The sequence below is a fragment of the Antedon mediterranea genome, chromosome 5 (assembly GCF_964355755.1).
Source record: "Antedon mediterranea chromosome 5, ecAntMedi1.1, whole genome shotgun sequence".
NCBI classification, from domain to species: domain Eukaryota; kingdom Metazoa; phylum Echinodermata; class Crinoidea; order Comatulida; family Antedonidae; genus Antedon; species Antedon mediterranea.
In genome coordinates, this window is record NC_092674.1 from 16,427,450 (window position 1) to 16,454,124 (window position 26,675).

The window sequence follows — 26,675 nt, forward strand, 5'->3', positions numbered from 1 at the left end:
CATTTTGAAATCAGCCTATAGTGCACGCTGTCTATTATAATTGTTCTACTTTGTGTCGAAAGTTTAAAAGAGCACTGCCTAGCTTCCAGGCCTATTATTTGTTAATAATTTACGATGGATAAATTGAATAGATGTGTTATAAAACATATATTTTTAGACTTTTATCATTAAAACTAAATCTTGCACTGTATTTTTGACAGTCTCTTGCTTAATGTTTTATTTAGATAAAAAAGGAGGAGCATTATCCTCAGCCATTCATTCATATGCAATGCATGGTGACCCAGATGTACATGGACTAATGCAACATGTATTGAAACTAGCTGCATACCCAATACAACATTTTATTGATAAATGGATTTATGATGGACAATTAGAAGATCGATGTCATGAGGTTAGTTGTTTTTATCGTTAAAAGATATGTACAAACATACAAATGTGGTCTTTAAATAATCAGGTTTTTTTTTATTTAAGAGATAATTGAGTCAAAGTTGTCAAATGGCAGCCATTTTTATTTTATGCAAATTAGGTCATTTATAATGACCAGATTGGGTAGATTTTGGATACAGTACAGCTAATAATTACTGCTTCGTTCCCACGTGTAACCTTTCGTAGCCCACGCGTGGGGCATTGTTGAACCTACGATGTATTGTCTTTTGATCGCGATCCTATGCGCTCCCACGGAGGCCATTGTTTTTTGATCGCGATTCTAGGAGAGGTATTGTTCTTTGATCGCATTCCCACGCGCTCCCACGAGCTCCCACGAAAGGCATTATATTTTGCTTGTGATTCTACGAAACGAATTGTTTCTTGATTGCGTTTCCACGCGCTCCCACGAACGTGTTTTTGGGGTGAAGATTCTATTGTGTGTGTCATGGTGTAGATGGCTAGGCGAGGAGATCTGTATACAACATACTGTACGTACAGTATACCTTTATGTAGCCTACGGACGATCAGGCATTAACCTCGCGTCGTATAGCCGTTTGTTTTTTAAATGAGCAAATGAGTATATTTTAACGTAGTTGCAATTAAAAATGACGGGAATTAGGCTACAAATACAGATAATACAGATGATAAATAATTATAGGCCTAGACCTATTCCCATGTAGACTTTGTAGTTGTGAACTTTGTCCTATTACTTCTTAGGAGGTTGACACTGACATTTGTATCATGGCTGGTGTTTCTAAATGATTCGTTTCGTTTATTTATTTGACCAGAATAATATCAATATAATAACATACAAAACACCAAATGGGTAAAATTCGGGGAAATTTTTTAAACAAAAAATAAACTGAAAAATTAATGTAATGCATGTTTTAAAAAGTCAATCATGATTTTCCTCGATAAGCGTACAGTATAATTGTTACGTTTACGCCAAATATGTAAGGGTAAATCAATGTGTATTATTAGTCATTACAGTCATTCTTAATATGTATTGAAATTTAAATTATCTATTGAAATGCGGGGTACAATCATGTTAGTTAACTCCCTAATAATGCACTGTAATTGCTGTCATTTATCATTTCTGGTCAGTAGTAAGCATACGTTCATTCCATTTATAATGTCAAAAACGCCATCTCATATCCGATCAAGGATCGTTCGTTACCATCATATGGGGTACAAACTAACAAAGATATTGTAAATCCTACACACTGAAGGTTATGACGTTCATAAATCGATAATATCAAGAATTATAAAGCGATTTAATAATTTTAAACAAATTAGTGACCGTCCACGATTCGATTTCATAAGCCACGTACAAAAGATGAACTGATTTGTGGTATCAAAACGTTTTGGACAACTAACATGACTCCAGAATTATGTCAAACTTATATTAGCCACTTGAGAAAGGTTATCCTGGCCGTTATTAGAAGAGAAGGCAAAGCAACCGGATATTGAAGTGTATTCATCGCAAACCAAACAGCCCTTTTCAGGGCTACAAAAATACGAAAGAAATTTGATAGCATTTACTTGGTCTATTTTTTTTTATTACCACATTACTTATACCCTATATATGTTTTATTTTAAATCTCTTTATCGACACCTTTACGTACTGTACATTGTAAGCACAAACCCCAGAAGAACAAATAACAATAGCGGTACTATTATGATAATAATACCTTTTCTTTTTGTAACAATACATAATACAAAGCGACGTTTAAAACAATGATAGGCGCAACTGTAATGAAATGAGTCATACTGTTAAATGAAGCTCTTTTTTATCTTTATTATTATTTTCTGTTAGTTAGCAAAAAATCATTAAATTATAAATACTAAACACTGATGTAAAAGTAATAAACGTTTTGATTTATTAACATTAACGACATACAAAAATATAACATTAATTTATAAATACAGTAAAAGACTAAATTAAAGACAATTTGTAAACGTTTAAATACTAAATAAAATAATTAAACATTATTATACTTAACATTTTAAATGTACTTAATCTTTAGTTAAATTTTCTAGTGAAGAGAGAGTCTCTTTAAATCGCGTTTTAACATTAATTTATTAACTAAGTAAAAGAAAATATTTAACAATAAAATACTAAATAAAATTCGGACAATTTGTAAACATTTAAATACTAAATTAAAAAATTAAACATTATTACACTTAAATTTACTTATCTAGTGAAGAGAGTCTCTTTAAATCGCGTTTTCTGTTTCGTCTAGCAGCATCGAATGAAATTTCACAGGATCTCCATACCTTCTGTTCTAATCCTTTCGCGACTGGAGAATACTTGAAAGTTTGTTGTCGTACGATATCCATTCGTTCCACGTCCAGTTGTTCTGCATCCCGAGTACCGCTTACGTTGCATCGTAGTCGTTCTTCTTCGGTGAAATAATATCCAAGCAAATGTTTCGATACTTTCTTCGTGTCTTCGTGGTCGCGTAGAAGTTTTAGAATCAGGTTACGTGGTAGGTCATCTTCTGAGTTTAGTCGTCTTGGTGGGTGTACGCTGGGTCTTGATGGAGTAGCGGTTGGTGGTGGTGGAGGAGTTTGAATGATTGGTTGTGCTGTCGTCGAAGGTAACCATGGTTGGTGTATCTGCCGTTGCTGTGGTTCAGGTCGTGATTCAATTGATGATAGTCTTTGGTGAATGGCAAGTAAGTCGGCTGATTGACGGTCAAGTTGGCGTTGTTGGGTAGCTACTGTGTTGGTCAGAGTTAGATTCGCTGCCTCCAGTTCATGAACCCGATCATTCAACGTGGCTATGGTGATGGCATCAGTGTTCGAGTCGTCGCTGTCCCTCCATGCAGTGGCTGATAAAGTGATGTCTTTTCCTGTGTCCTGTTCATATCTGGCTATCATCGTACTCATTTGGTCATCAGCGGTGTTTAAAGGGCACGCGTCATATTGCCAATCATCTCCAACGTCGTCAGTCCTTACAACGTCAGTAACAATTTCACGAACACATGCAGCCTGTAAAGAAAAGAAAATAATACATAGAACATTATAAAACAAAAACCAATAATGTAAATTAGCGCGCAAGCGTAAGATGAATTTTACGATGAATTGTGGAAAACCACATGTGGATGCAATAAACAATGTGATTAATTCTAGTAATTACTGTCAACAAATAGTGGTGGGTCTATGGAAGAAAGCTAAATCTGTATGTAATATAATATCAAATAAGGGAAATAAAACAACTTTTTAAATTATGGGAATAACATTTAAAAAATGAGTTTTAAAATGTTTAACTTAACTGGTTTCTCAACATTAACAGTCTTCCTCTTCTTTGGTTTCGTTCCATAATCATGTTGTTTCTTTCCATCATCTCTATCATCATTCACCACGGCATCATCAGTGTCATCATCATCATCGTTGTCGCTCTGAACCAATTCTCCAGCGATGCTTTCGTATTTGACCGTCACGCCAATCGAAGTATTAATCTAAAAAGAAGTAAAAACAACAAAATTTAACAAACATATCAAAATAGTGGAAATGTATACCATAAAAAAAAATCATTGAAAACAACAGGAAATTATATTAATTTATTTATTGATGTGTCAGTCGCCACAAACTATGGAATATTACATGTAGTTTGTAAATGTTAAAATTAAAATGTAAGGACAAAATTAAAATGCTTGTCCGTTTCAAAAATGGATAATCAATTAAATAACAAGAAAGTAAATAACAAGAATAACATCTTACCTCACAAAGAAACGGATTGTTGTTTTCGACAACTAATGGCGGTGATAATTCTCCACTTGGGATGGTTTTACTAAATTTATCTCCACGTTGCAGTGTTCTTAAAGTTACGTGCGCTGCAGATATGATTCGTCTGCGTAATGCGTAACAAAATCGCTCGCTACCCATGATGAGTTACTGTATCCAGCCCACTGTATCAGTATTCGCCTTCTGTCTATTTTTTAAATTTTTCCCGTTAGCCAAATCCCGCATTCCTTATCGATGGCCTGGATGCTGCTCCCAATTTTAAACGTCGACATTTTGTAAGTGATAGTAAATATTAAATGATGACAAACACCAGTTATCAGCGTGTTTTTATACTTGTTGAGCGGGAACATAAACAAAATCGAAGAACAATATAATACAATAACTGTAGAACATGAATTGTGCGCGCTTGCCGCCCCTCCGAACAATGCCGCACACATCAAACATCCCTTTGTTTTTATGTAACCATAAAAAAAGCGCCAAAACAAAGAGAGCTGTAAATAATAATAATAATTTACAAAAATCGCAGAACTGAAACTCATGAATGTGTAGCCGACAAAAACTCGCTTATTTTATTTATTGAGAAATTGTAATAAAACAAATATAGGACATTTTAAATGATACGCAACGTTTGAGCTACACGGGTTACCGCATTAAAATACAAAATAGAAGCTAGAACGTGGGTAACGTTGCAGTAGTTTTTAGCTGTACTGTACATACATCAGGAAAAAAACAAACTTTGCCTTTTGCCTGACTATTTATACCTATCTAAAACTACTAATGGACATTACTTCAGTTATGACAGTATTAATGAACACATCTTTATTATAGTTCTTTGTTGCTGCTGACCCTACTGTTAAAGATGTAGGGCTATGGCATGAACGCTATTCCCTCCGCAAGTCTATGATTCCATCTTTCCTATCAATGGAACAAGCATCAAAGGTAAATTAAAATTGTCATTATACTGTAATACCAAATTAACATTCCTTTCAAAATTTGGATTATCTCATGTTTTACACATTTCATTATTTTTATGATTTATTTTTTCTTTTGGTTTGAACATTTTTCTATTTTTTGTTTCTCCTTTTTTATTTAAGATAATTTCAGATTTACAATTCTTAAATCCCTCTAGTGATGTTGACTCCATGGCCTCTTGGGGTAGTGTGTTTCAAAAATGGATGGTGTCTGGAAAGAAAATACCCTTGTACAATTCTATTCTGGTCTTAGGTATTCTGAACCTCTGGCTGTGACTTTTATTAACAGGTTCTATAAATTGCATAAAAGAACACTATATTTATTTGAATTAGTTCAAGAACTGAATTTAAAACTCTTTTGCTATATGAAATAGATAATCATTTACACACAAATTCCATTTAGATTTTATTGATTGGAAAATCAATCAACTTTATTCGACAAGTTTGTCATGACCATTCAGTACTTAATGGGCAAAACAAGTTGAATAAAGAAATGTTGAAGAAAGATCATAGATGTAAGTACCAAACAATCTACAATTTGCTTTCTATACTATATTTTTTATACTGGGTGGCCTCTTCAGTCAAAGACTGTATCTTCCAGAGGACCCAGTTATGATGAGTAGCTGTGTGTGACAGTTTGTCAAAATTGTAAAATTGTTAAGCTATACATAACTTTAGTTTTAATGAATGGAATGATTCATCTAACTCAACATTCCAATTAATAACATTCGGTCTACCCTTCTTAGTACAATCAGACAGTGGAGCAGCAATAGTTACAAAATTATCAATAAATTTACGATAGTAACCAACTAACCCCAAAAATGATCGCACTTGTGTTTTATTAGTTGGCTTTACTGCATTTTCAATTGCCTTTACTTTTTCTACCCTTGGTTTTATCTTTCCCTGTCCTACTACATGTCCCAAAAACTCTACCTCGTCATAACCAGTAAAACTTTTCCTGGGGCGAGCAGTAATGTTTGCATTTTTTAACCGTTTAAATACCTCCGCAACTTTTCTCATTTGTTCCTCCCAAGTCTCATTGTGGATGAGGATATCATCTATGTAGTTATAACCTTTGTTATACCTTTTAACAATTTACGCATTACCCGGCTAAAAGTAGCAGCAGCGTTCACTAGGCCAAAAGGCATCATGTCCTTCATGTATTACAAATGCAGTCAAATGTTTACAATCGGGAGCCATTGATATTTGCCAATATCCTTTACTCAAATCAATTTTTGTAAATTACTGATCTTTAACTAATTGTGCAAACATTTCATCCGGGTCAGGAATAGGCTCCGCATCAAACACAGTAATTTTGTTAAGATTTCGCATATCGCAACAAATTCTATTAGACCCAACTGGCTTCTTCACAACGACCACAGGACTAGCATATGCACTACTACTAGGCGATAGCACTCCCATTCTCAACATCTCCTGCACCTCTTTCCACACATCCACTCTCAAGTTATATGTGATGGGGTATGGTTTAATAGAATTGGTTTATGTTCATTAACCACTATCTGATGTTCCCCAAGGTGAGTATGCCCTGGTTTATCTGTCAAAACTTCACAGTATTTGTTAAGCATACTTAAACTTGTTTTTGTTGTTTTTCATTTAACTTTGGATTAATTTTTACATCACTCACACTTTCACCTTCTCTTGTTGGACCCAACTCAAGCAAATTGTCATTGGCATAACTTTTCAACTCAGGTGCATCCACAAAGAATGGACTTTGCTCTTCTTAATTACTGAAGTGCAAGCAATATCATATACTCTTTGACAACATGCTACAAGAATGGGTCTACGCTTATATTGTCTTGACATATTTAGGATGACTATAACGAGGCATTTAATAAAAAGGCAAATTGCCTTAAAATGTAAATGTGACATGTTTCGAGGAACTATTCTCATCATCAGAACAGTAAACAACGCCTAGAGTGCTTATATACCAATAGGACATATTGTATGTAAATAAGTAAGTAATTAGCATAATAAAACAAGGAATGTAGGCAACAACCAATCATATGGCAAGTGTGACGCCTAAGTTATAGATTTGTTTGTTCAAGGAAGGACATATTTATATGAAAGGTGGAGGATTTATGAGCCATATTAACCTTATAATTTAACTTGTTTACCTTTTCAATCACAGGGAATGGTCCCTTCCAATGCATTAAAAGTTTATTACTGTCGGTTGGAAGCAATACCAATACCATGTCATTTACTTCTAAAGATCGTACCCTTGTAATATATAATAATAATTGTAATAAGTTTTTTATACCGATTCACTGCACGTGCAAGGTTTTCACGGGCTAATTTACACGTTCGTTCCAAACGTTCTTGTAATTCGAACACATATTGATACTTGGTTTTCGTGTTTTTCTCAGTTGTATTGGTCCACAATTCTCTGAGCACTGTCATAGGACCCTTGGATTCACACTCGCGTCATATTGCGGATTTTTGACAAAAAGTGTTTTGAGAGCGCTTTTGATTTAAACATTAGCGCGAGCCTATCTAACCGCTGAGAATTTTATTGAGAAACCCGAAGACTTCACGCGAGCGAGACGAACTGACTAAGAACATTTTTACTATTCTTCATACACGCTTATTATTGAACAATAGTTGGTATAAATAACTGCTAGTTAATTTGAGACATTCGATGTTACTAAGAATACTAAAGAAATTACTTATAATACAAATTTAAAAGATTTATCACGATTCTAGTTTAGGTAACATTCGCCCATTAACAATGAAAACAAACAAATCTTACGTAGGAAATCGCGGAACTCTAAAACGTTTGTTTCCGAATTTTTAAATACATATTTGTAAATATTATGTTAAATTTCAATATCTTTACTTTCAATCCTCAAAAAATCAAAATGTTGATATTTACTATCGATCGCGCTCCGCTGGTGCCCGAGTAGGTGTGTACGCGTCGCTTTTGCAGGCTCTATTCCCAGTAGCGAGTTTCGGTCGCGCTAACATAAGCAATGTTTTCTACATTTACATGCATTAGGGGCAAATTATGTTTAATTGTTTTTACCGCATAACAAAATTCCCAAATTTACTTCTTTTCTTGCCTACGTTTCTGTCTCCCTAAAATCAAATACTTTAACTGCATAATTTTAAGTGACAATAACATACAAATACAGTACTATAATTTGATCACTTCTTTGCAATACTTTAAAGTTGTTGTATACAATTATTTTAAGAGTATAAATAAAAACACACAGAAACTAATAAAATGGCAACTAATTGAAAAGTCAAACTCATTTATTTCATCAATTAAATATTTGAAAAAAATCAAATCAAATAAGGTACTGCTGTGTAGGCCTTAAATATGATTACTGTATTTTTTTAGTTTTAATTTGTACAATGGCCTACAGTAGGCCTAATATAGTACTAACAACATGTTTATTTCTAAAGGCAAGAATAACAAACAGCTTTATTTATTTACATTCAATATTAAATCTATGAGAAACCTCAATTATGAGAATAATTTAAATTTCTGTCACCGTACATTTCTTTATAATGAAAACCTTTAATTTAAAAGACATTTAATTAATAAGAGCTATTAAAGTTTTTTTGAATGTCAACATGCTGTCCATAAATAGCCACTTTCAAGTGATGCAAATGTTTTCTGTAGTCAGATCCTATAAAAAATATAGAAATATAAAAAGTATGTTAATAAATATGTATTTGAAAGATGTGCTAGAGGTATGATGCATGATAAATTAGGCTGAATAACCTAACCTGTGATCCTAGGCCTACTACTAGGCCTAGCTAAAGGTTTTAAATCCCATAAAACGTTTGAATTTAATACAAGTACAAAATCTATAAAATCTTATATAGAGTTGTAAAGTGTGGTACGTATAAATTCAGTACATTAATTAAAATAAATGAGAATGGGGCCTAATATTAATAAATAAACATGTAAAAAATTGGCCTAAACGACTATGTGTATATCTATACGCATTGATTAACACGCGGTACGCGTTGGACCATCAAGGCTAGACCCAGCTTCGCACAAACAACCGTTATACATGTGATTTGTTTACCTATTTCAATCGCTATTTAAAAAATACCTGAAAATATCAACATGCCCATTTTTTGTCAAACGAATATTTACATTACATAGTAACTTTTTATTTAGTCACTCGTTTAGTCAATTTAAGAATTTTGTTATGGTCTCGTAAAAATGTACAATATTATTATTGATAAAAATCAAACAAAAAGAAGAGCAAATTCAATGATTACCTGACACGATCATAACTGCTATCCTGTTCCAAAAACCAAGTCACATGCTTCTTCAACCCTTGCTTTACTTATTCTCATGAATTATTCATAAGGAACTATAAATTAAGGCTTCCAATTGGTTAAAAGAGTTTAACCCTATTAAAATTTTAAATTCACATCATTTCCGGTAGATTTTGTCGCGCTTCGATGAATCTCAGAAATCACAAATGACCGCTAGAGGGCTCACTACTTTTTGTAGTGTAATGTGGATTACGCCCGTATAACAATTCAACAGGTAAAAAGCCGGTGCTTTCTTGAGGAACCTCTCGATACACGAATAGTAGTGGATAAATATATCTATCCCAATCAGTAGGGCGTTCTTCGCACATTTTTTTCAACATGGGCTTTAACGTTCCGTTAAACTTTTCTACTAACCCGTTGCACATCGCATGACATGGCGTGGTCTTTACACTACGTATATATAACAATGGCGACATGAATTGAGAGCCCCAATCGGTAAGTATTTCCGTTGGGAATCCTAACCTAGAATACATTGACACAGCATTTCTGCTACCGTTATCGTATCAATATTCTTGATGGGTATAGCTTCCAGATAACGTGTCTATCAACACCAAAATAAATCGATGTCCCCTTTTTGTCATGGGTTTAATTGGACCTACTAAATCTACACCTACTCTTTGGAACGGTTCCTCGATTGTAGGCATTTTACCCAATGGTACTTTAAGGACCCTTCCTTTAGATACGGTTCGCTGGCATATGTCGCACGACTGGCAAAATCTATGTACATCGGATTGCAACCCAGGCCAAAAAAAATGTGTTAAAATTTTGTCAGTGGTTTTCTTAACACCGAGGTGACCACCTATAGATTCATCGGCCAACTGCAAAACTACCCCTCTAAGAGTTTTAGGAACAACTACTTGTCTTACTAAATTACCGAATTCCACCTTAGGAGACAAAAACTCTCCACGAAATTCCGTCATTAAAGATGTATTTAAAGTAATTTCCATTTCTAGTCATTTGTTTATCTCCTCTTTTTGCCAAATCTCTAACTTTCCCCAATGTAGAGTCATTATACTGATCTTCGATTAATTTTTCCTGAGTAGCTACTTTTAATTGTTTAAGGGGTTTTCTCACGGAATTGTGCTGGCTTCTAGTCATCATAGCACCGGATGGTTCTGCATTTTCGATATCATTGATTAACGACATTTTATTCTCTTTTATTATACCGTTATTAAGGGCCCAATTTTCTTCAGGATCATTCGGATCCCTTACCCCTGTAACGTTTCCAATAATTAATCCAAACACAGGATTTTCCATACAAATCACCTTTACCGATCCTGACAAAAATGGAGTATTAATATTAATTTTAGCTATAGGGAAACGTCTTACAGTTCCATCTATCAATACACACATACTAAATTCTCCCGTTAGTTGTTCCCGTTTCACAAAGGATCGTTTCACCACGACACTACTTATTTGTCATAGGTACATGCATGTAAAAGTTACCCACAATCTGGCCTTTGGCCACTAGTGGTAACTTGTGGCATGGTGGTTTTTAATGTTTTATATGAAATAAATAAATAATATCCCAGAGTCACGCAAAGCTTCGGTAATATTATTTTCTACTAAACCTTTCCATACAGGCATACCCGCTTTATTTCCACACGCCGCTGTTAGAATAGGCAATTTATGACCACAGTTTAAAGTTAAGAATCCATCTTCCATAGCATGTTCAAAATGGGAATGAGATCCCTCAACGATACATGCATGACTAAAATCGGCCCTATGCCTACAATTTCTCGCAAAATGACCCATTTTCCCGCAAATATAGCAAGGCCCACGCGAACTTGGTTGCTGACCAAACTGATTATAACAAGGTTTTGCCAAAATGTTGGTTCATACTTAGTACCCTTGCTTGCCCTCTGTTTTGAAATTGATTTTGATTTTTTCCTGACATGTTTACGCTAGAACGTGGTGACCAAGAACCATGTGCCTCGATATACTGATTAGCAAATGTAGCCATGCTAGACGCGTCTTTAGGTTTTCGTTCTTTAAGGAAAATCGCATGTACTTTAGAACAACAATTAAGAAACTGTTGTCTTAAAATTATATTAAACATCCCATTAAAGTCTTTCCGATAACTCTAACCAACGATTTAGGCAATTCTTTAAACGGTTTAAAAACTTTGTTCCGTTTTCACCGTGAGAAGAAGAAATATCTCTAAATTTTTTTCTAAACCTGTTAGCCGTGAGGTGATATGCTTTAAGTACGACAAATTTAACTTTATCAAAATTAGTTATTCCATTAGGAGGTAGCCTGATGGATTTGCATTGGTTGCCTGTTCAACAACGTATTAAGTACAAACTTGCGTTGTTTGTATTCAAGATCCTAAATGACAGTGCTCCTGCTTATTTATCTGACCTTGTGGATCGTTACGAATCATCCCGCAGAGGCCTACGATCATTGTCACAAAGCCTTCTTCAAGAGCGTAGAGCGAAAAATCAGTGGGGTCAGAGATCTTTTTACGTTGCGGCCGCAAGTGTATGGAACAGCTTACCAGCAACAGTTAAATGCTCAACTAGTCTAAACAGTTTCAAGACCAACCTAAAGACGTCGCTATTCGCTGATGTTCTCGCACGTTGTTAATGCACAAAGCGCCATGAGCGCCACATGGGTGGAGGATACCGGCGCTATATAAGTTTTCATTTATTATTATTATTAGAATTGAATACTCAAAAAGAGCATTACCCTGTAGTAATGCACCCAAATTATTTGCCCATTCATTTTAAGAAGTAGCGTATCTCTCAAATCGATGAATATATACATCTATATCATCTCTATCAGGGTTAAGTAGAGGCAATTTTGGCGCTCTCATGCTTTTGGCATTAAAAATCTTTGTATCTGCAGTAATGAGTTGTTGTGCCGATTTGGCTTATTCTAATTGCAGCTGTAGCTGAAGTGCTTTAAATTCTAACTCTTTCTTTTCTCTTTCCATCTTCATATCTTGTCTCTTTTTTCTCTATCTCAACTTTTAACTCTATTTCTTTCCTTTGTTTCATCCTTTTCTCTTCTTTTATCTCTAATGCTTTTTGTTCTTTCTCCACGTTTCTCAATTTAATTCTGAATTCTCTTTCTATATCACTCTGAACTTTTAATCTTTCTCTTTCTTCATCTATAAAATCTTTCAACTCCTTCCCTGTCAAACCTAATTTCTCTCCCACTGCCGTCAATTTCTCTATCTCCATATAGCTTGCCATGCTCATTAATTCATATATGTTTAGGGTCACGGTTACTGTAAAAAAAATAAATATGTATAATATAAAAAATACACGAAGGTAAAACAATACCCTCAAAACACATATATTGAGATTAGATACATACAGTTCAATTTCGATATCCACTTAATTATCTCTTGACTCCCGCACCAACCGCACACCAAACAAACCTCTCGGACGAGTTCCCAAATTGTCACGGCAACATTTCCAGTGGGTTTGGTGTGTTGTGGAGGGTGGACTCAAGACAAGTATAATATACATATAAAACACTATAATATATATATCCAGATTATCTTTTTATTACAAGGGTGCACCCAATCTGAGGTATATAAATATCTCTATAATACAAATAACAGGTGAATTATCTGAGTCCATTTCCAATTTTACGTCGAAATACAGTACTCTTTGTTCAACTCACTCGCATATTTCCACTCCATCTTATCCATAATTTCTTCGATGATTTCTCTGATGTTTTCTAAGCTTAATCTTCTTAATCTTGACACTTCTCTATTCTCAAGTGGCACTGTAACACAGACAAATATTACCGTAGTATACAGTTCATTTACGGTACCCTATAACATTCATTATACCAACAATCTATTTTATAATATAATTATTCTATTTATAATGCATCCTAATTCATTATAACTTGTTCGCAAATCCCAATTTCATTGTCTTCTGGTGACAATGCTCACTCTCTCCCCGTTGTCTACAAAAAGACTGTATGCGCTACTCCGCAGTCTACACAAAACATCGTTATTCAAATAATTTGCTCATTACCATAATTATAGTGATCACCTGTTGGATTATTCCATTATTTTGTGACACAGTTGCTGTGTACACCGGGGTAGCCCCCCTACTCTTCTCAAAAGATGTACTAAGATAGTCCTTATCCAAGAATACTTGTTCTACCACCAGGACCATGGAGCGAGTGAGCCTTAAATCCTTGTCGGTGTTATTTGCTACGTATTACGGTTCCACTGTCTTTACCGCATATTTCTATACGACTACGTGTTTTTTATTGCAGTGAAAGTGCGAAGCAACCATCAAGTTCTCATCCATACAGTAATAATATGGAACACAATTCTCTTTAGCTCTTTTGTCATTTAGCACTTTCTGTATTAGAGGTGGTCCATTTAAATTTTTAAGCAAGCAGGGTAAAAAACTAATTAATAATCACTAATCCATCCTCTATTTTAGATAAAGATTTTGATATAAATTATATTAATTGTGTATTAACAAGAAAGAAACTGAAATATCTGATTTATATTATTGCAGCTGAATTGTTATTTAATCAGGATTTAGATGGAGGTTTTCAAGAGATTATCAACACTGTCTACAAAGAAACAAGTAAACATCTTTTAGACATATTTTTCTCCAAGTACAAATTTTTGGATCATCTAAAGGTAATATTTTAATTTAAGCATATTTCATGCATTAAACAAACTAATAACTACATAAATGAATATGATTACAATTTTGCAAACAAAAAATACTCCTCACCTATAAGAATTGTCTTGGATATAACATACTGAAATTTAAGAAAAAATTGATAAATCTTAGCATGTAAGTTTACATTCATGTACCAAATGTACATTTCCATTTGTAGCTCAATGGCGGGTAGATCATAGGTATATATACTCTACGCTTACGCTAAGGTCAAATTTTCTATCGCAAAATTTGCGAAAGGTTGCCAATTTGTTTTCACAAAATTGAAAATTAGCAAATTTTAAAAACTATGAAAATGGCTAAATTGTTTGGTCTAGATACATCAAATAAATATATAGGTTGTTGTCTTGTATTGTTTTTATCTTTATTCATTCCAAATTTGTGATTAAAATACCAATTTTAATTAACAGATTAGTAGACCACTGTTACCTCCATAATGTGATGATAACACTTGCTTTTTTTCAATAATATTCTACTTTACATGAAATTCACACTGCTTTAGACAACAATCCAGAGGATTGAAATAGAATATCAGTTCTTTTGATCTTGATGTTTCGTCACTATTATTATGCAAATTATGTTTTTTCACCCTGAGAAATATCCCGACTACAGACCGTGTTACAATCATCAGCAAAATGCCAGATGTTTTTGTATTTAAATCAGTATCTTGTCATTCCTGCATTTGCCTAGTAATACATGCGATGACCTGGAACATGTGATATTCTCATCACTGTCACCACATATATGATGACATAGGTTGAACTTTGATACAATACATGAAGCATATAGATTGAAAAAAAGAAAAAAAATTGACCCTAAGAGTAATCAAGAAAAATAGGATTATAGACTTGGACATTCCAGAAGAAAAGTTAGAAATCTAAGATGCAAACTTGCATTATTTTCAATCAATGTAAAAATAATGATAAAAACTCTCCAAAAGCAGCACTGATATCAAATAAAATATGTGCAGTGAGCATCATTTGATACATTTATGGGTCTGAATTTATACACTGAACCATCCATTAAAGCAAGAACATAACTGTTTAACAGGTCAACACATGTAACATACGAATGACAAAGTTGCTGGATATTAATACTAATAATTGCTTTTTATGAAATCAAAATATGTTATACTATATACATTAAAATTACAAGTGCGTCATTTATACGCCATTTTGTGAAATCACATTATCAATCATATCTCCATAATTCATTATCACATATTAATGAAATTCACTACACGTAAATTTCAGGTCAAGGGTAAAAATATTTGCAAATAAAAACGTGCACGTAGGGTCATGCGAGTGAAATCGCGCATTAAAAATTTAAAAACCTCAAAATTACGTTTTGATCAATTTAGAGGATGAATTAGGCTTGTTTTAAAAAATTACTGCATGCGTACATAGAAACCGTATAAAATAAAAATTGTTTGTACAAATTGCATTCTACTAATCTTACTACATTCACTAAATTTGAGTCCATGACTTAAAATAGTGCTATACTAGCATGTTAAAAATGACAAAATGTGCACATTGGATTTTTAAAATGAGTATAACTCTTAAGAATGGAAGGCGACTTCATTTTTTAAAACTTATTATGGAAGCCAATGAGTTGTAGAATGTATATACACATTAGATGTACAAAATGGTATGACGTCATCATTTGCCCACATGAATTTTTAAAATAGGGTTTTGTCCCCTTTTGTCATAGACCACCATAATCAACAGAACTTAACTTAATTTTTAATATAAGCTACCTCAACCAATTATATTACTCATGAGTTGTTAATATTTTTACGTCTTAATATTTGAATAACGGTGGTTACATAATTTACCCTACAACGTATATTTAAATACCTTATTTACAGCTCTTTTGAATTAAAGTTGACCTTGATGTTTATAACTTATTATGAGAGCTGGTGAAATGTAGATATGAATTCATATAAAAATTAAGCCCATCGAATGTTGGCCAGTTGAAGTTAAAAAGTAGTTTTTTCATCTCTTTCGTCAAAGTTATAAAAATTTCTATGTGGCAAATTTTCTTCCAATTATTATATTTTATTGCTCAATTCATTATCTTTCGATATTGTTATCCACAAGTTTATTTTGATACTGTCATTTGTGGCAAAAAATTAGTGTGTCCGTAATTTCACCAATTGTATGTTAACATATGTGCATGTTTAAAAAATATTAATGTCAATAAAATTATAAAAATGATCACCTATAATTCGTCAAAGTGACGGATTAAATTCTAGTATTCTACTTTGTATTTGTGTTTAGGCTATGAGACGATACTTGCTGTTGGGCCAGGGTGATTTCATTAAACATCTCATGGACTTGCTTGAGTAAGTAAATGATAATTAGTGTATTAATACAGCAGCAGATAAAAGCAAATACTTTTGTTTTAATATTCTCTAAGGACCATATTGTATTTACACACAGATTTGTAATTTAGCATAAAAAAAAATATTTTTTAGAAAACTGGAAATAGGAAAAAAACAATAATACAATACAATATTTAATTTTTTAAGGGATGATTTGGCAAAACCTGCCAATGTTTTGTATTTGCACAATGTAACTGGTGTATTGGAGACTGCCATCAGAGGAACTAATGCCCAATATGATGATCCAGGCATTCTCAAGAGACTTGATGTTAGGCTATTAGAGGTATGTTGAGTAATTATTAATGGATTGAGTGACGTATTTAATAATCAATCAATCTATCAATAATTTTCACAGTATTTCAGAAATTAAATACTTTAGTGTATAACCTTTATCCACATGTATGGGGGTAATTATTAATTGATGTTTTATTGGGAAGGTGTTCCGGGCGTTTATTTAAATAATTTATACCATCCTAATTGGTATAATCAATACATTTTTTTGCGACACAGTGGGCCGATTTAGCCTAAGAAGGAAGACATTGTAGACGGCTTGCAACATGGGCATAAGTATCCAGGGTCCTAACAGATAGCGCACAGTATACATAAAATCCTGGCAGCTTACTCAAAAACTCGGCTATCGGGGTTGCATTCGATTTCAAACAAAAGCTCTTACCATTATTTCTCTCTATGTAATTTTATATACTTATTCCCCACAATATAGTTATACTCCTATGTTTTATGAATATATTTAATTTGATCTTTATGTACTACTATACTTTCACACGCGCGGTCCAAAAATAAACAAAAAACTAAAACGGCTATCACCACCAATGGCCATCTTAGTTGGAACCAACCATGCAGGAAGTTGCAAGGTGATTGACACGCCTTACTGTGAACCCAGAAATTACTTTTAACGCGCGTAGAGTTAAAAATCAGCCGATGACATCAGAAATTTTGTTATAAAACTCTTTATAAAATCTTCCTAAGATAGAAATATGGAACAATATCCTAATAGTGGAAACTAATGTTATCAAATCTACGTTTCGCGGTACATCTGAGATAGATAAGGTAGGTATCCAAGGCGGAGATTTGTACCGAAGTTTTTCCATTGTGCTCGCCTATGTCAGAATTAACCATAATTTATATATAGATACAATATTCTCTTTCCGTATTTGATTATCATCAAGTCTCTGTATTTCTCATTCCTGTCTGTTGTAAATTTATTATTGTTGGAAGAACTCTTTTTTTTCATCTTCTTTTCATCTAGCCCAACTGGGCTATGACATTTAGAGTTTCGAAAATTCCACATTTTAGGTTTAATTTGAACTGTATATTTAAGGTTATATGTACATTATTTCTAGTCATTCTCCGTAAACCGGAAAATGGCAACTTTATCGTCCTCAAAAAATATGAAAATATCGAGATCAACAAACAACGAAAAAGTTACTTACACGGCACCGATAGGCCTATAAAAACAAGTTATCACTATCGAAAAATGTACTACATTTTATAAATCATAAATCTTACATCAATGTTTCGCCAAAATCCACATAGTAAAGACACCAGGCCTAGTTAACTAGGCCTAAAGTTGGTCCGGAGCCGTTTCACGACTAGGCTAAGCCTAGGCTAGCCTAGTACTACGTACTAGCCTGGTAAACTGATGATAATGTTCAAACCATTTCTAAACAAGTTTGTTGCGTTAAACTCGGCCACTTACAGTGAAACACCAAAAAAATGAGGGTATACATACAATAAAAAAATTAAAGACTTCATATTGAAAATGACTCCATTATTTTTTATTCAGAGATAACAAACACACATGCCAATCCGCAAAAACCTTTGTAATGCTTCGGCGGCGGCATAGCTAGCGCGCGACCGATACACAATGCGCCAAACCATCGCTGTACGCGCTATTGTGATGCGCGGTGTATGTTATTTCGACAGATACCATTTTGACAATCGTTCGTAACCAGATTAGTTACTTTCAAAAAGTAAAATATTGATGGTCCAGACCGAATATAGTGTCCATATTTATAGTATATACCAATAATTAACCTATCTACCGGATTTCGTAAAAAAACGCGAAACACGAAGATCTTTGTGTTTGGCAGTCAAGCGTTGTTTCCAAACACGAAGATCTTCGTGTTTGGCAGTCAAAGTGTTAATAGTAACTAGTTATAAATGTTCTTTCATAAAAGCCTAACTGTCCTATTCAACTTGTATTGAATAGATCAGTGATTGATTGATTGATTGAAATATATATTTATACTGGGTAACCTCTTCAGTCAAAGACTGGTTTCCCAGAGGGCCCAGTTGGTGATCAGTGGCTGTGATGTACTAATACACCGGGGTAACCCCCTACTCGTCTCGAAAGATGTACTAGGTTCTTTAAAGTGCACACGAGCAAGTTGTGTACACTGGACCTACGGTTTATAGTCCTTATCCGAGAAGACTCGTTCTACCACCAGAACCATGGAGTGAGTGAGCCTCGAACCCCTGCCGATGTTATGGCTACGTGATTACGGTTCCACTGTCTTAACCGCTCGGCCACTCACCCACCCAGTAAATCTTTCAACTCTGGAAAATATTTTTACTAATTAAACTCATAGTTAGTGAGTGACCGAGCGGTTAAGACAGTGGAATCGTAATCCATAGCCATAACTTTGGCAGGGGTTCGAGGCTCACTCGCTCCATGGTTCTTGTGGTAGAACAAGTCTTCTCGGAAAGGACTATAAATCACACAGGTCCAGTGTATGCATAGTGCTTGTGTGTACTTTAAAAAACCTAGAACATCTTTCGAGACGGGTAGGGGATTACCCCGGTGTACTAGTTCACACACTGCCGTTGACAAACGTAATGGCGTATTAGTTGGCTGCCGATGACATGAGGTGACCCTTAGGGGAGAAGAATGTTTAAAGGGTGTAACATCTAAGTCCACAGCGTTCTGATCTTGATGAAATAGCGCTATATAAATGTCGCATTATATATTATATAAACATTAGCAATCTTACTGAACCATGGAGATAATAATATGAAGCTGAAGACCAGTGTAAAAGTACTGTGTGACTTAAAAATTTTACAGGTATCACCAGGCGATACTGGTTGGGATATCTTTAGTCTTGATTATCATGTGGATGGGCCAATTGCAACAGTTTTCAAGTCAGAATGTATTATTATGTACCTACGTGCTTTTAATTTTCTGTGGCGTGCAAAGCGTATGGAATATATCTTAGCTCAGGTATGGCGTGGACAGATGACCTATGCTAGAATGCTTAAGGCAATTCCAGGTATGTGATATTTAAGGTATAAGACCGAAAACATTGTGACAAGTATTACCATTATATATGATTATTATTATACATTATTAAGTATTTCTTTCTTTTCACATAAAAGGTTGAATTAATACAGACAATAGCATTGTTTATTACTATTTTTTAATCCAGATTATGACAAAAAGTTTAACACCAAAAAACCCAGTTCTACCTCTCCTTTCTTTTATTAGAAATGGCACCGGTCTTACATCAGTGTCATATGATAGCTGCTGAGATGATTTACTTTGTACAACAAATGCAGTACTACATCAACTTTGAGGTAATTGTAGGCTTTATTTGTGTTTGTGTCAGATTTTAAATACTCATTTTCAGTTTTAATTACCATAGTCCTCATAGAACACTTTACATGATAATTTTAGGCTAATAATGTGGTGGGGTGCCATTCTGCTGTATGCAGTTCAATGCCGTACAATGCCTAGTGATCAATTTCATTCATTAAGACTTTTCCTAAACCCAACATTACTTACTTGATGGCACCGACCAACCCGCTAGGTGCATTGTAGATGTAATAATGGCTTCTCATCTGCATTTTACTATAGAGCCTATTTTGCTTGCTGAACACAGTTTTAACATTATGTCATTACATTAATAACTGGACTATACTTCTTACTATTAAAGATTAAATTGACAATTGTTGATCAATTCAATTTATTCCGGATTTTACATGAAAATATACAAACAATATACATATAATACATACAATACACATGCTAGATCATTTATTTTTGGTTAAACGTAGAACGCTAAATCATACAATAAATGAAAACAAATGATAATGTTTATATTCATGGTATTCATTCATTGTCAAAATCAGTATTTTCTAAATTTATGATAACTATAGGTTTATGACAAAAACTTCCATTACAATGAATATAAACATTATTATTGGCTTTTATTTAATATAAGATTTAGCAATTTTTAACCAAAAATGAATAAAATCAGTATTTTACATAATTATACTAGTTATATTAGTTCTAATTGTAACACAAATTTAAAATATCTTTTTGATATCAACTCCCATAGAGTTAGGGTAGTTTTTAAAAGTGTAAAAGCATATGTTACAAATTCATTATAATTCATTCAATTCATTAAAATAAAAAAATGAAATTTTACCAAAAAAAATGAGATTTTTTTCCATATATTTTGTAAAATTATGACTCTGTAAAAAAATAGGTCAAAATTGGGTTTTTTCGATGTATGTCTCAATGGTAAAATATGTGCACTAAATCGACCCATCTCTCAGACTATTAGCATGGGATAGAGTAACACATTGGTTTACAAGTTATTATAAACTACTAGCAATTATACCCGCCCCAGGGCGGGTTTCAAAGTTAGTGTTGAGAAGCCTTCTCAGTACATAACACCCGACGCACTATATACTCATCAACCTCCATCCCTCTTCAATAACACCCCACACTCTTTTTGAAAAAAAATTCTTCTGAGGACAAATTCAATTAAACGTTAGCTTCAAAATGAGTGGGGTATGATAGGCCTATGGTTTAAGTATGTTGTAATCTGTGTAAATGAATAGGTGTCATATTGGCTGATAATTAAAATATCTCATTTTGATACTGTGTTCCCCCAGCCTTCTTTCTCCTCTTACCATCCCAGCCACAATCAACAAACTTTAACTCCTCCCCTGGACAGTTCAAATGTAGTAATCTTCCTAGTACAATTCCAATCATATAGGCTACTTCATTACGCCAGTATTTTCCCTCCCCCTCCCAACACACCCCAGATACTGGGTGATGTGTTTAAGACAGTTCCAGTACAAATAATGTTAGCCATCACTCCCAACCCATAATCCCTCAGTGGCAGTTTTCAAATGTAGTTTAAAACATTCCGTCCCAGTACAGTTTCAGTCATGGTGATAGGCCTACATCCCCACCCAAAACTCCCATCCCCTTCCCAGTGATAATTAAAATACTTTAACAATTTCCTACCACAATTCTGGTCAATTTGATAGACTACTACCCCTAGCCTAAGCAAAATCCCACTATCCCCTGAACCCCAATTCTCACACTCTATCTCCCACCAAATCCCCAGACTTTTTTTAATAAAGTTTAAAACCTTCCCGGTACAATTGCGATCATTTTGATACCCCATATGCAGAAACAGAAATTTGTATAACAAACAAACATCAAAAGTGGGCCATTTTGACCACATTTTGGCCCCTAACTTGGATCCAAGATGGCGGATGATGTTCAAATGTAGTTTAGAATCTTCCCAGTACAAATGCGGTCATTTTGATGCCCAATATGTAAGGTACGTGCAGTAACAACAATTTGTATAACGAACAAACAAACAAACAAACACTTTCTCTCTCACTTATAATATAGATTTGAATTATGTTTGTTTAGGTGTTGGAGTGTGCTTGGTGTGAGCTATGGAAACAGGTTACAAATGCACAAGATCTTGACCACATAATATCTGCTCATGAAGACTTTCTTGACACCATCATTAAACGATCATTACTTGATCCAGAATCTACTGTAAGAATTTGTTATTAGATAGATAAATTAGAATAAGTTAATTGTTTACAGTTGTCATCACATTCTAGTGTTGGGTTATGTACATTTTTTAATTACTTTATCGCTGTTGTTATGATAATATTTCAACTTACATTATATCAGCTGACAGGATTCAAGACAAGATTGTTCCAACAGATATGTCTTAAAACCTCTATATTGCACCGTGTCTTGGAAGCCAATATTTAATACCAGAAGGAAAATCATGCCTTTTAGCTAAATCTACTCACCTTATGCATCTGAATCGTTGAATTTGTATCATTTTTAATGATTACTGTCCACTTTACATCCCATTTTTCTTGCATTAATGAATGTCACCAATATTATAATACCAGATGGTGTAATTTAGATTTTCGAGTACCTACTGTATATATAAAGCTGCTCATACTAAATAATATTCAGCTATTAAGAATGAGATGCAAATAAATAAATCAAATAACTGATATGATAGTCAACAAGCTAACTTCTTTTAGCATCTTTTAATCACATGAAATAATATCTTTCCTATTTATATAGCGTTTGTTAACTCAGTTAAGAGCAATATTTGACTTAATAATTCAGTACCAATCGGCACAAGAAACAATGTACAAGAAGGCTCTGAATGAGCTTGAAGCGCAACAAAAGATGAGAAATCTCATCACTACACGGACTCAAGAGGTATTGTTTTTGTTATACTGTTCTACACAAAACTATAATTACATATATTGCCTGCTTAGAGGTTTAATATAAGATTTGACATCCCAGAGGGAATGATATTTTCCTCGATCGAATATATACTCCCGAGAGCAAAATATCATTTTCAAGGTGATGTCAAATCTTATATTTTACAGATATAAAAGGTGATATCTGATATTATTGTTGTTTTGTTTTGTTTCTGAACATGCTCAGAATGAATTTCTGACTGTTTGGATTGCTTGTGTGCGTCATGAAAAGGTATGCTGTGTTCGTGGAAATTGTTGCATTTTGCCAGGGATTCCCCATCATTTAAGTATATCTTCATTTCCCTACGTCCGTAATATTGGGCCGAATTTCCGTAGTAATTACAGACGTTCCGAACTTTGAATTAACAGTGTTTAATTGCTTCTTTCTGCAAATTTCTATTATATTTATTTTATATAGGGTGTAGTTTAAGCAGAACCACAGTTTGTAGTGGATAAATGAAAATGAGTTTGTAAATTGTGCTTTTAGACGAATGGAAATAGCTCAAAAATAGCCTTTCAGTCAAACAAATTGCAAAAGTTTGTTTTATTGTTGAAATATATAAGAGAATGCTATATCCAAAATCTACCCTGATCTGCCGAGTATTAGTGGCCTAATTTGCATAAAATCAAAATAGCTGCCATTTGACAACTTTCATCCTAATTTTGTATAAGAATGTACAACTATATTGTATAAAAATATTGATGTGTGCACACTGCACCCACATCCCTCTCTGCCAGAGATTAATACAGTAGGTCAATGATTATATATACCTTAAACATTTTGAAAAAATTGAATATTATAACTAATACATTAATATAAGATCAGTAGGTCATTTATGCATTTAGATGGTAATCTGTAAAATCTTTGTAAATAAATAATAACTTCGTTCTTGCCGTCAACCTATGCCGGTATTGTATATCACTGTCGGATAATCAAAACTTTATTTTGGCTGTCAACTATAGGCCGGTATTTACAATGACTCCCATTTAACAGTCAATCTAGGCCGATATCTATATATAAATTTACGTAAGGGCAAAATTCGGTAAATCGCGCGTTATTTCTAGAATGTTTACTCGATGGTATATAAAGTTGGTTAGAATCTCGGTACTGATTTTAACCACCTGATGTAACCCTGTTTACTAATTATATTGAGTTAGATAATTAGTTATTGACAATTAAAACGAATAGAATAGAGGTGTTTACTTCCTTCTGAACATTTGTATTAATTAATAATGTGATTACAAAAAAAATATAAACGTTGTATTAGTAATGTATCGTTACATGTACTGTATTATTTCAATCGACTGTGACAGTTTCAACAAAGTAATAAATCGCAATGTTTTACTGTGTTGAATGTATATTATTTGTAAAACATGAAAACAATTAATATTTTGTTACTAAATGGATAAAGAATACATTCAAATTCAAAATTGTTCGTCTTTGCACCCATCCTCTTCCCCATCCATCAACCCTAATGTTACATACAAAATACAAATTCAGTTGTTACAAAACAATTAGTCTTATTTGTGACAAGTTTCTCTTTCGGAAGTAATTCCCAGGGTGCTAATTTTAGTTGAGTACATAAATCACCGTGTCTATTTATTCGTTCCTGTAAACGACATGTATTGTTGTCCTGCATGTACATTTAAAGTCGCCAGTTTGTTACCGCTGAAATCACCATGTATTTGAGAACCATCTGTGGGCACGACCCGTTATCGGTAATCATTTTCACAATTAGATCACTCCGGTCATTAGCGATATTGAGACAGCAGCACATGTGATCAGCGCAGCTGCAGTTATAGTATAGCAGCAATGCTGCCTTGCGCCATTTAAAATGAAAACCGGGGTGGTAAGTACAATACTGTATTCTTGCTCATTTTTCTACCTCACGCACACCGCTCCTGCCAAACATAAGATTGAGCACCCTTTTTATTTACTATTTTTCCAAACACCAAATGCAGTGATACCACTAGGCTAGGTTGTGTTTCTTACTGTAATTACTATTTCTAAGCTGCTATATAGGCAATAGCTGAATGTGGGATGATTCGGCCCAGGTTCGACGAGATGAATCGACCCACTTTAGGCCGATATAATGTCTGCCTAAGAGAGGCCTCTAATTTCATTAGCTCCCGATAGGTTTTTATGATATGAAAGATTGTGAAGTACATTATGCTAACATCATGTTTTGTTGTTTTTTTGGGGAAAATTTAATTGATCGTTTTATATAATTTATTTTTAAGGCCTACAAGTAGGTACAAACAAGGAAGATGAAGTTGTAATCATATTTACTTACTTCTAATTAGGCCTACACCGCCAGAAAACATACATTGTTGTTCATCTTAAAGACAAACCACCAAATATTTTTACCACCACTAATCAAGACATTCAACTGAACAACAGGATACTGCAAGAATATTTAACCAGATTCAACTAAGTCACTGTTCGCCAGTCGGAAATGACAAAACATACTTTGGAAGCTTTTACAAAACATGACAATTTACCAGACGACTATGAAATGCAGTATTATGTCCTATACCACACTTATAATAATAATAATAATAATAATAACAGACATAATAATATTAATTAATAAACGTTTATTATTTTTATATATTTACACAAGCAAAACAAGAACAAAGATACATATGTATAATAAACATTAATAAACAAGATGGTGTTTTTTTTTGTCACTGCATGTTTTTCAAATATTCATTTTACAGTGAGCACTATTATTATTTGCGATGACTCTGCAAATGTCCATTTAAAATTGCTTGCTTTTAAAATTAAATCAAAATAGACACTGAAATATACAGCATAATGCCGTGCGCTATACTTCCATTTACATTTGTGAATACTGTATTACTATAATATTACTGTACTATCTTTTTGATTCCCGAATTTTAAAATAATTATAAGATGGTGCCCGTCCATTGGACTAGTTATAATTAATTAGTATTAATTGATTATAATTGCTAGAATTTATTACCTTACCGGAAGTTACTAAACATTGAACTCAATAAATGTTATCCTGTTAGTCGCATGTGTTTTATACCGGAGGAAAAACTAGGCGGGATATGATGGTATTGCTGTTTGCTATTGTAGCCCGATATAGAGTGTCATTTCCGGTGAACTAGAGGTGCCATTCCCATTAGAAACTGCCTCACCAATGTTTTATAACCAATGTCAATGTTTTTACTATACTGATTAAAACTACGGTAACCTCCTTCAAATAGTCCTACGACCGCCCCTGCTAAGCCTCCTATCCGATGTAATTAAGCTTGCGACGAATAAAGACAATAATTACAATTGCCAATTACGACAGCAGATGCAAGTTCTCACTCGAAAATTACAGTCAATATCAAACTCCTTCAGAATTTGCTGGATTTTATATTATCAATATCATCGTACACAAGGACATAATACGAATTATGATCCTCAAAGCGGTAGTCATGTGATGCAGTTTCAACCAATCACGATCATATATTTTTCTATGTAATATTTTCTCATATCTACTGTAGCAAGTTTGAAAACAAAACACCACTGTTTTGTTTAGTGTTTTATTTATTATAGAATATTTCACCACATACACTTCTTGTTGATGACAT

General features: G+C 33.8%; 1 protein-coding gene across 3 annotated transcripts in view; it reads left to right on the top strand.

The window, feature by feature from the left end:
• The window catches only part of LOC140050288 (gamma-tubulin complex component 3 homolog), a 79,510-nt gene that overhangs the window by 39,955 nt on the left and 12,880 nt on the right, over window positions 1-26,675 (top strand). For 2 of the 3 annotated variants that reach the window (XM_072095409.1, XM_072095411.1), the window contains 10 exons: window positions 225-391; window positions 5,005-5,115; window positions 5,551-5,662; window positions 13,955-14,082; window positions 16,405-16,469; window positions 16,656-16,791; window positions 19,591-19,795; window positions 20,011-20,099; window positions 22,201-22,332; window positions 22,885-23,025. In XM_072095409.1, the coding sequence (XP_071951510.1) occupies window positions 225-391; window positions 5,005-5,115; window positions 5,551-5,662; window positions 13,955-14,082; window positions 16,405-16,469; window positions 16,656-16,791; window positions 19,591-19,795; window positions 20,011-20,099; window positions 22,201-22,332; window positions 22,885-23,025 (1,286 nt within the window). The remainder of the gene's footprint in view (window positions 1-224; window positions 392-5,004; window positions 5,116-5,550; window positions 5,663-13,954; window positions 14,083-16,404; window positions 16,470-16,655; window positions 16,792-19,590; window positions 19,796-20,010; window positions 20,100-22,200; window positions 22,333-22,884; window positions 23,026-26,675) is intronic. The other variant, XM_072095410.1, reaches the window with a different exon arrangement.